This window comes from Lactuca sativa, chromosome 9, assembly GCF_002870075.4.
Source record: "Lactuca sativa cultivar Salinas chromosome 9, Lsat_Salinas_v11, whole genome shotgun sequence".
NCBI classification, from domain to species: Eukaryota; Viridiplantae; Streptophyta; class Magnoliopsida; order Asterales; family Asteraceae; genus Lactuca; species Lactuca sativa.
This window is the reverse complement of record NC_056631.2, coordinates 161151615-161162760: the sequence shown is the minus strand read 5'-3', so window position 1 is coordinate 161162760 and position 11146 is coordinate 161151615. Positions and strand designations below refer to the sequence as shown.

Genomic DNA, 11146 nt, shown 5'->3' with positions numbered 1-11146 from the left:
CCGTAAACAATACTACTAAAGTCTAATTCGGTCCAAAACCCGAAACCCGGTTTAGTACCCGAAACCGGACCGGACCAAAACCGGACCCGCTACACCCAAAAACGGTCCGGTTTTCGGGTAAGGCAATTCATGATTTTCGGTCTTTGGGCCGGTTCGGTCCGGGTTCGGCCCGTTGCTCATCCCTACCTCTAATGGCTTACAAACACCAACTAGCAAGAGGATGATCTTGAGAGAGAGGAGAGTTGAGGAAATCGGCTCTAGGGTTTCTTTCTTGCAAGAGTGGCCGATTTCCCTCACCTATGGGGTCTATTTATACTATGAGCTACTAGGGTTACACCCTTAACCCTAATTGAATAACTTAGGCCCTAAGCAATCCAAAGATCCTTCTAGATATGAGGCTTCGACGATTTAAAGATATCTTAACCCTAAAATTCGTCCACCCTAATATCCATAAGGATACATAGCCCAAAAACACAACTATCATACATTTGACAGTTTATGTCCCTTTATTCAGTTAACCTCTTTAAGTCACCAAATTAATTCTTAATTAATTTATGACTTATATCAATCAAATAATATTATTATTCCTTTAATATATTACTCTCATAATATATTAATAATAATATCTATTCTCTCTTTATAAATCACCCTGTCAAGTTGCAATGGTGAAGGCAACCCAAAAGGACCATGCACAACCGGGTCAAATATTTACCAAATATAGTTACAGGCTTAGACACTAATCCAACAATAATCACACAAATTTCAGCAAAATGGTATTTTAGTCAATTAACCAATTTTAAAAAAGGAAATTTTCAGATTTTAAGGGATCATTAACACTCCTAATTTTAAAAATCTGATTTTTTTAAATTAATTCTAATTAATTCTAAACATAACCGATTTTATTCCGTCAGAATTGATTTTTGTTTGAATGATGTTCTTTAAGAGTTTCATTCTATTAGAATATTAATGAAGAATAACAGAGTTCTTGAACTCCTAGTTGAAGAATAACAACATTTTAATATTTTCATATACATTCGAACTTAAATATAAATTCATACATATTCTTATATACTAATAACCTTATACATTTTAATATATTTATACATATTCTAAAAGAATATCATAAAAAATCAGCATTCTTGAATATACAGTTGATGAATAAATACAAGTGTAATTCTTAAAAAAAATAAAAACATTCTTAAACTGTGAGTGTCATCAATCTTTGGCTCATTCTTCAAGTAATTCTTATAAGGTCTTCAAGCCATTCTTCGGACCATTCATATCACAAATGCAACAAAAACTAATAATGGTTAAAAACATGTTGCTTGCAATTCCTATTAATTTATACATGCTGGCAGAATACATATAATACATTCTGGTAGAATATACAGAACACAATCTTGCATAATACATAGAATACAATCTCGCAGAATACATAGAATAAAATCTGCCTGTTATAACTTTACATGCCACTATAAATAATTAAAAGCATGTGATTTGCCATTTGCAATCGTATTTCTCTATATATAAACATTCTAAAGCATAGAATGTATAAATGCATTCTGTCAGAATTACTAGAATGTTTCTTGCAGTTCCTAGCATTTTATATATTCTGGAAGAATACATAGAATATGATAGAATACATAAAATACATTCTGACAAAATACATAAAATTTGCTACTAAATCAAGTTTATAAAATTGTGAACAGTGGAACATGTTAAGTTTAATATTTTTCAAATATTAGACGGTTAGATTTTGATATTTTCCACATATTGCTTATTTTATCAGGTGATTACAAATGCTTTTGAGAAGAGTCTTCTCATTCATACAGTGTTTAAGTTCTACACTATCTCAAATTTGTGAAAATCTCTTATAAACCGTTAATCAAATCTTCACCCTAAATTGATTAAAAAAATCAAATACCAATAGCAAAGATTGATGCTACTCAGGTAATTAACAAATAAGGAGTTAACAACAACAACAAAAAAAAAACATATCAAAAGGTTTAACGAAGAAAATAAAAGAAATATTCTTTTAGGAAATTAACAAATAAACATACCACATGTTAGAACCAAGTAACACAAATAACCAAGTTAGAATTATTTTTGTGTTCTTCAATAATTTGAACATCAAATTCTATTTGAGGTATTTCTACAAACACCTGGCGTGCAACATAGAAATCAAATTTTCTTTCAGGCCATTTCTACAACAAAACTGTCACATGTGAAGAAGTAAAGGTTGGAAAAGAAAAAGAAAACACCCAATGTAAATGAAGAATGTAATTTACCTGTAGAAGAGGAGAGTAGAACGAGGTGTCTGGGAAAGTCGATTAACATATACTTTCAGCACCATTTTTTCTCTCTGCCCATAACTTGAGTTGTTAATTTGATCAAGCTTTGATTTGGATAATTAAAGCCTTGTACTTACAAGTAAATATCATTTGACAGTGGCATGAAGGAAGCAGAAGTCGCCAATGGTGGAGAGGGAGGAAGAAGAAATTGGGTCGTTCATGTGCCTGCCAATCGAAAAAAGAAAAGAGCATGGATTAGGGTTAGTGAGATGAACAACGATTTAAAAAGGATCTGTGATACTCATTTAATGAATTTCCAAATATACAACATTTATTTTTGATTTATAAAGGTAAAATGGCTAAGTTACCCTTTATTATTTAATTAATGATTTTTTTTCCTAAATTCTGATTGGAGCATTTAGGCACACAATATTTGCTAAAAACATTTGAACCTATCTTTCTCTCTCTCTCTCTCTCTCTCTCTCTTTATATATATATATATATATATATATATATATATATAGAGAGAGAGAGAGAGAGAGTTAGGTTCAAATATTTTTAGCAAGTATTGTGTGCCTAAATGCACCAATGAGAATTCAGGAAATAATTAAATCACTAATAAATAATAAAAGGGTATAAGATTAATCTACACTGTAATTAATTATGGTAAAAGAAAACAAAATCAATCAATATCCCACTAATTTAGGTTATCAGTTTCATATAACACCACCACCGATTCCCACTACTTCTTTAAAAATCATCGTTCTCTCTTCACAGACCCAGAAACCCTTATCCCCTCCTAAATCAGTTTCGACACCACCAGAGCAGTAACACCACCCCACAGCACCATAGAATCACCAACTTTATGGATTGGAGAAGAGAACGGGTGGAGCTGGGCCCTTTCGTCGGCGATGGCGCCGACCACCGACGATACATCAAACAGAGACGTTCGTCAGGGACACGATGATCTCTCAGGTATGCTGATTTTAATTTCCAAGGCTTTTGTATTTCATCAATTTTGAAATTAATTAACAATGATTTTTATCTGATCTTGTTATATGATATTGATGGATTTATGATGAATGAAACAACAGGAAGTAGTGAATAACTTGGAAGATGCACATGAACAAATTGACACTACAATTTCAATTGCGTTGAAAGAAAGCAAACCAGTGTACATCAGTATAAGTTGTAATTTGCCTAGTATTCCTCATTTTCATTCGTCAATGTAAGTCTTATGAGTTATGATCCATTACTATATTTGCAATTTTTGTTTACAAACAACATTCTGTCATGGCCTCCATGTGTTCGATAAAATGACTCAATGAAAAAATAGTTAAAAATCTTTAATGTTTTTACTTCACTTTGTTCCTTATTCTTTTCAGAACTATATAACTCAATTTAGATTGGGTTGGATGCCATTTTCATAACAATAGGTTGATGCTAGTTCCTTATTCTGTCAGAATTTGCAGTTAAATACATTGAGCATATCGAGAAGAAACAAAGGGAACCCGAAGAATGTTAGTTCCTTATTATGTCATAATAGGTTGATGCTAGTTCCTTATTTTGTTTGTTGGGTATATTCTTGATAATACAAATTCTTAAAGAATATTCTTGCAGAATAGTTTATTTTGTAAGAATATTATTGTTGTATTATGATAGAATTGTAGTTAATTATTTATATGTTTAATGTGCAGGTTTTACAAGTGTATCACTACAAATTACATGGCAATGAATTTTTGGTAGAAATGGCTTCAAGAATGGCTTGAAGACCTGATGGGAAAGGGTTGAAGAATGAATTAAAGAATGAATTAAAGAATGATCACACTCATTGTTTAAGAATGTTGTTATTTTTTAAGAATTATACTTGTTATTCTTTCAGAATGTTTGTTATTATTCAATGAATCACAGTCATACAATGTAATTTTTTGATATACTATTAGTTCAAGAATCGATTTTGTGTAGTCTTTCAAAATGTATTTACTAGTTTATGGTTGACATTCTGTCATTCTGACAGAATAAAATCGAAAAATATATTTACTAGTTTATGGTTGTCATTTTATCATTCTGACAGAATAAAATCGGATTTTTAAATTTAAATTAATTTAAAATATTCAGATTTTTAAAAAATAAAGAAATTAATCATCCTTAAAAATCCAAAAATTTCCTTTTTTAATATAGGTTAATTGACTAAAATGCCCTTATGTTGAAATTTGTGTGATTATATGGTACATGTTATCATATACTACTATCATAGACCCTCAGATCATGACTTTTGATTATATTTCATCCGATGGTCCAGATCTGTGCATTCTGACACACAGTAGTTAGTAAAAACAAAATAACCTAACCATATATATATATATATATATATATATATATATATATATATATATATATATATATATATATATATATATATAAAACTTAATATTTACTCTATTTCATCAAGTCGTTTCAACGAACACCATGTGTACACCACACATCAAATCCATAAGCACCACATACAACATATTTATAAATAGTTAAGCACCACACACATGGTGGTTAGAGAGATCTGATGTCGTAGACTTGATGACTACGATTGTTTTCCCCTGTGGGAGGAGGCAGTGGTGATATTGGACGTTGCCGACGTGGTGGAGGCGGTTGGAAAGGTTGTTTCCATAAGTGGTATGAGGCGATGGTGGGATCGACGTTGACTGCATGACAGGTGACAGCAATGATGTTAGGGTTTGAGTTTAAGTTGTTAAAGGTTTGTGAGAGTGTTTAAATGAAAGAAGTTATGATGGTAGAGTTTTGATGTTAAGTTTCTTAAAATTTGATGGCCTTCATTGTTTTTGGTGGTAAAAAATTAAAAATATTCTAAGGCTTGGCCTAGTCTCTATTGTTCCTATTTGAACATTTTATCATCATAGATATATGTTTTTTTGTCATTGATTAAAATTCAAAATATTCAAATAATTAAACAGATTCTTGTTGTTCCTAACCTTTTAATGATTTCCATTTGAACATTTTCGGTTATGATTTAACTTGATTGTCAAAAGTTAATCTCGAGACATGTCTTCCATAAAAAGGAGTGCAACCGGGTCAGATTTGTACCTCACCTCACCCCTCACCCCACAACTTCGGCAGTTTTTGAGAACGCTTTCACCTTTGACAAACTTTTAATAGAAAAGTTAAAAATCTGTAAGGTTATCATCCATCAACAGGCCTTTACCAATTTCAACTACCTACGACAAAAAGAACAACTCAAGATTAAGCCCGACAACACTCGGCCCTTTTCTTAAGTTTAGTGTTCATCGTTTTACTTTCACCAACCTTTTGTACATTCCATATGCAGCATACCCCATTACAAGTATGTAATTTGTTGAATACGATTTCTTGTTCAACATTTCAACTTTCAACCACACATATACACAGAACAACACATCACATCATAATCTACAAGTGAATCCGAATAAAAACAGGTAGTTTACTTTATTTTCCTAAACAAATTAAGATAATACTCAAATCAAACTTTACAGTATTCACATCTCATGACAGATCTTTCTCAAGCTTCGCAAACAATCAAAGTCATATATACGATTTATCTACCAAATCTAACATCCAATCAGTTAGTTGAGTTTAGTCTGTACCCTCTACCCACCTAAAACCCTATGAGCCACAGCCGGCTGCATAATATATATACATACATATTACAGATTACATCAAGAAAGTAAGAAAAAAAAAGTATACATAAAAACAACTAAAGCAAAAAAGAAAGAGGCATAGTAGTTAATCCTCCTAAACCAAAACATGAGCAAAAATCCTAATACATCATCTCACATTCAAACAACAGTAGTAGTAAAGTAAAGTAAAGTCTAAGTTAATCGGCCACAACATAGTTTCAAGTACACATAATAATACTTCCACTTCCAAACAAACTCTCTAATATAACTAAACACCAAACAATGTTCTTCCACTTTCTATTTCCTCCTCAAGCTTCCACTCTCAACACCTAAATATCATCATCAAACATTAAATAAAACACAAGATAATCAAATATAAACAAATAAATAAAATCAAAAGTAAGAGTTGGTATATTACCTTTCCAGTTTCCAAACAAGACCATGTTCATCAACTTGAGTGCAATAAAACGACAATTACAGAAGCTTGAGTTTTTCATGATTTCTTTCTTGATATAATTCATTATAAAATCAACCACCACCAGAGACTGTCATTCTGCAGTCACACGCCGCCTCTTCCCATAATCAGCATCCCGAGATCTTGACCGATGTTCGTCTTCTTGAGACATTCTTGACTTTCCATGTCCCCGGTTTGACCTCCCCCGGTCCCACTCATCATCATATTCCACGTCAGCATCCCTATACCTATGATGATCACCATATCTCTCCCTTTCTCTTTCCCTTTCCCTTTCATCTCTATGGCGGTGGTCCCTACCACGTTCCCGATCCCGGTCACGAGAACGTTCCCGGTCACGGTCACGGTCACGTTCCCGTTCCCGGTCACCTCTTCCACTTTCTCTCTCTTCTCTGTGTTTTCTTTCAGGCCATTCATCTTCATGAACCACATCTTTTTCCCTTGGCGGGTCATACCCAGACCCGGGTTGTTCTCTGTCATCTCTGGGTCTTCTATCTGAAGTCCCGGACCAATCTTTTTCTTTTGCTACATTTTGCCAATTTCCTCTTTCACTTCCTTCACCATATTGTTGATCAGACATGGCTTCTTCTCCATAGCTAGATTCACCTACTCTTCCACCATGTTCATCACCACCCCAACCCATGTTAGGATCTCCCCACATCCCCATATTCGGCCCACCATCAACCCCACCTGGCATCATACCCATTCCATTCATCGGCATCCCTCTATTGAAAAAGGCTGGGTTCACATGTGGGGCCAGTCCAGGTAAGCCGCCAACGGGCGGGAAGGAAGGGAGCATGTTGGAAAACGGAGGTGTTGGGCCGCCAGGGAAACCACCGTAGCCACCCATTCGGCCCATTGGGCCTCCGAAAGACGGGTCGAAACCTTGCCCCATCATGGATTGCGGATGCATCATTGGTGGTGGGCCGAACCCGTTTCCTCTCCCGCCCATTATCCCACGCCCGCCCATTCCGCCTCGTCCACCGGGCCCACGCCCCGCCATCCCTTGACCATTTCCTCTACCCCAATTTCCTCTTCCAAATCCTCTGTTGTTGTTGTTGTTGTTATCACCTCCAGTGTTTCCTTGGAAATTCCCACCGGAAACCATGGTGTTGCCGCCTGGTTTGACCGGAGCATCTCCGGGACCTCTTTTTGGTTGACCCACGGATGACTGGGTCATCTGTTGAGTTCGGTTGACCTGTGCTTCTCCCATTCTTTTGACACTGTATGGTGAAGCATATGCAACAACACAGGGTCGACCATTGAAGACATGTCCATTCATTCCTTCCTTACAAGCTGTGGCTGCTGAAGGATCAAAGAATTCAACTTGGCAATACCCTTTTGATTTTCCACTAGCTTTTTCATCAAAGAACTTCACCTCCTTCACATGGCCATACTTGCAAAGTTCTGATTCAAGCTCTGAGTCTGTTGTCCACCAATGTAAATCTCCCACGAAAAGGATTGTACCTCCACCACCGCCTCCTCCAACAGCAGCACCACCTCCGGCCATGTTCATGCCACCACCACCACCGTTACCAAAAGCATTGGGTTGTCTAGCTAAACCATCGTCTCCAGCATTGCTTAAATTCGCCATGTTTACTGTATTCCCTACAGTTAGAACATGATGAGGCTGTTGTTGTCCTGCACCTAGGTTTGGCATGCTGTTGTTATTGTTGTTGTTGTTGTTATCCAGAGTTCGAGTTTCTACTTCACCTACTTTAGCTTGCCCTAATTCAACTCTAAGTCCACCCCCTACTGGTCCACCAGATCCCCTTCCTGCCATCTCATTTACATTCGAATTTGTCTCTACTCTACTAGAAACAGCATCATTGTTCTCAAACTTGGTCTCGCCACCACCGGCGAGATCATCCAAAGGTTGTGGACGATGCACCGGCTGAGGGAGTGGTTCCACTTTCTTCTTTTCAACTTCTTCCTCATTGCTAAACCCTACATCATCATTCTTCCGAAGAGTTTGAAGAAAACCCTCACCGACATTAACATCGTTGTAAAGATCCTCATAATCATCATCGTCTTCCCCCAAGAAACCCTCGTCGACGACGGCGGAGATTGCTTCGTTCCGATTGAATTGCTCGTTCGCATCTCCACCGCCATGGCCCTCGTTTTGATCCATGATTCCCAATTCCTAAATTTCTAGGGCTTTTTCCCTTGTATAATAATCTAAGGAACTAGTATCTAAAACGAAACTATCATTAAATGAAAATGAAAGAGAAAAGTCGATTCAAGGAAGGTGGAATTTAAAGATGAGATTGTGAGACCTTACCAGAAACTGGAAGAAGCTTACCATATGGTTGCGTTGCGTGAGAGAGATGGATGGATGGATGGGTAAAACCCTAAATTTTATTGAAATTGTAAAAAAAGGCCACTCAAAGGATGACACTTATTTACGTCTGGAAATTGCTCGTAGCAGCGACCGGCTTTAAACCAAACTAGACCGAACCGGGATTTGCACGAAATTGAAAATTTTTGAACAAAAAAATAAGTAAAACAAATTCATCGATTTGTGTTATCGCGCTCGAAAAAGTCGAAAATAAAGGAGTTGTTTTTTAACTATTAAATCGATATTTTATATAAATAAAAAACATAATATTTTTTTTTAAGGGAAATCTACTTAAAAGTTCTAATATTTTTGAAAACTTTTAATAAATTCTTAAATTTTATTTTTTATATAGAAAAACTCCAAATTTTTAACTTTTTAAATAGAAAAGTTCAAAAAACCGGTTAATTTATTCACTTTATTTCTTTTGACCTATTCACCATTTGACCTATTCACCAGGTAATATGATCAAATCATTAATTTTTTTAAAATAATAACATTTTTTTGCAGATTTTGTCAAAACTTATATATAATGTATAAACATATTTTTTAAGTATTTATATTTATTTTTATGTACTTTTGTATTTTTAAGTTTTTATATGTATATGTTTATGTATTTTAAATATATAAACGTATTTTTTTACGTATTTATATATATATAATTAAGTATATACATATTTTTTATGTAGTTATTGTTATTTTTTATGTATTATGTATTTATATATTTTTTACGTATTTATGTCTTTTTGTAAGTTTTCATATGTATATGTTTACATTGTTTAAGTATTTTAAATTTATAGACGTATTTTTTAAGTATTTGTATGCATTTTTACGTATTTTGTATAATTTTTATTTATTTTTATGTGGTATTTTTTTATGTATTGTGTATTTATGTATTTTTTGAGTTTTTTATATAAATGTTTATGTATTTTTATGTATTTTAAATATATAAACGTATTTTTTACGTATTTATATGTATTTTTAAGTATTTTACATATTTTTTTGTATTATGATATGTTTTTTTTATGTATTTATGTATTTTTTTAAAGTTTCTTATATAGATGTTTATGTATTTTAAATGTATAACTGTATTTTTTTACATATTTATGTATTTTTTATTTCAAGTTGTCTTCATCATTTCATCTAATTCGTACAACTTCTTTAAATATGTCTATATGGTTTTCCTACATACTCACATTTTTTAAGCTTTCCCCGTTAGCTTATCTTGAAATAAAACATTGAATGGGAAAAACTTAAAATATATGGATATGTAGTAAAACCATCTAGATATATTCGAAAAGTTATGCAAATTAGATGAAATAGTGAAGACGACTTGAAGTAAAAAATACATAAATATGTAAAAATAATGTGATTAAACATTTAAAATACATAAAAATACTTAAGCATCTATATAAAAAAAAACTAAAAAACACATAAATACGCAAAAATACATATACATACATAATACATAAAAAACACACAAAAAATATGTAAAATACTTTAAAAAAATACATATAAATATGTAAAACAATACGTTTATACATTTAAAATACATAAATACACATAAACATCTATGTAAAAAACTTTAAAAAATACATAAATACATAATACATAAAAATACATCAAAAAATATGTAAAATAATTATATATATATATATATATATATATATATATATATATATATATATACACGTAAAAAAATATGTTTATACATTTAAAATACATAAGCATCTATATAAAAAGCTTAAAAAATAAATAAATACGTAAAAATACATATAAAACATAACACATAAAAATACATAAAAAAAATATGTAAAATGGTTAAAAATACATATAAATAAGTAAAATATATGTTTATACATTTAAAATACATAAAAGTATGTAAATATATACATATAATAACTTAAAAAATACACATATATGTAAAAATAGATATAGCTATGTAAAAAATATGTTTATACATTATATACAAATTTTAACGAAATCTACAAAAAAAAATCTCATTATTTTAAAAAAATAACAATTTGGTCTCATGACCAGCTAAACAGGTCAAAAGGGGGGCTAAAGTAAATGAATTTGTCAGTTTTTTGGGGTTTTCTATTCACAATGTGAAAAAGTTAGGATTTTTTTGTTCAAAAAATAAAATTTATGACTTTATTAAAAAAATTTCCAAAATATTAAAACTTTTCTGAAGATTTTCCTATTTTTTATTATTATTAAACTATTTCAAACCTAATAGCGAGATTCTATCTATGATCAAAATTTTATTTTTAAAATTGTGTCCGTAAGATTAAATCGGGATAGAAATATACCACAAACTAAAATAAACGTATATGATGTTTGGAACATAATTATTAGCTTAAAATCGATATAATTTTAA

The 11146-nt window shown here is 32.2% G+C and overlaps 1 protein-coding gene across 1 annotated transcript; it reads right to left on the bottom strand.

The window, feature by feature from the left end:
* Positions 1-6095: 6095 nt before the first annotated feature.
* LOC111888186 (uncharacterized) lies at positions 6096-8849 on the bottom strand. The gene is made up of 2 exons (XM_023884319.3): positions 6378-8849; positions 6096-6288 (listed from the first exon to the last, which is right to left on the bottom strand). Exon 1 carries the CDS (start codon positions 8560-8562, stop codon positions 6508-6510), a length of 2055 nt encoding a protein of 684 aa, XP_023740087.1. The 5' UTR covers positions 8563-8849; the 3' UTR covers positions 6096-6288; positions 6378-6507.
* Between the last annotated feature and the right edge of the window lie 2297 nt (positions 8850-11146).

Bases quoted from the DNA above. Each gene is read 5' to 3' on its own strand.
- LOC111888186 (XM_023884319.3), bottom strand. From the start codon at position 8,562: ATGGATCAAAACGAGGGCCATGGCGGTGGAGATGCGAACGAGCAATTC.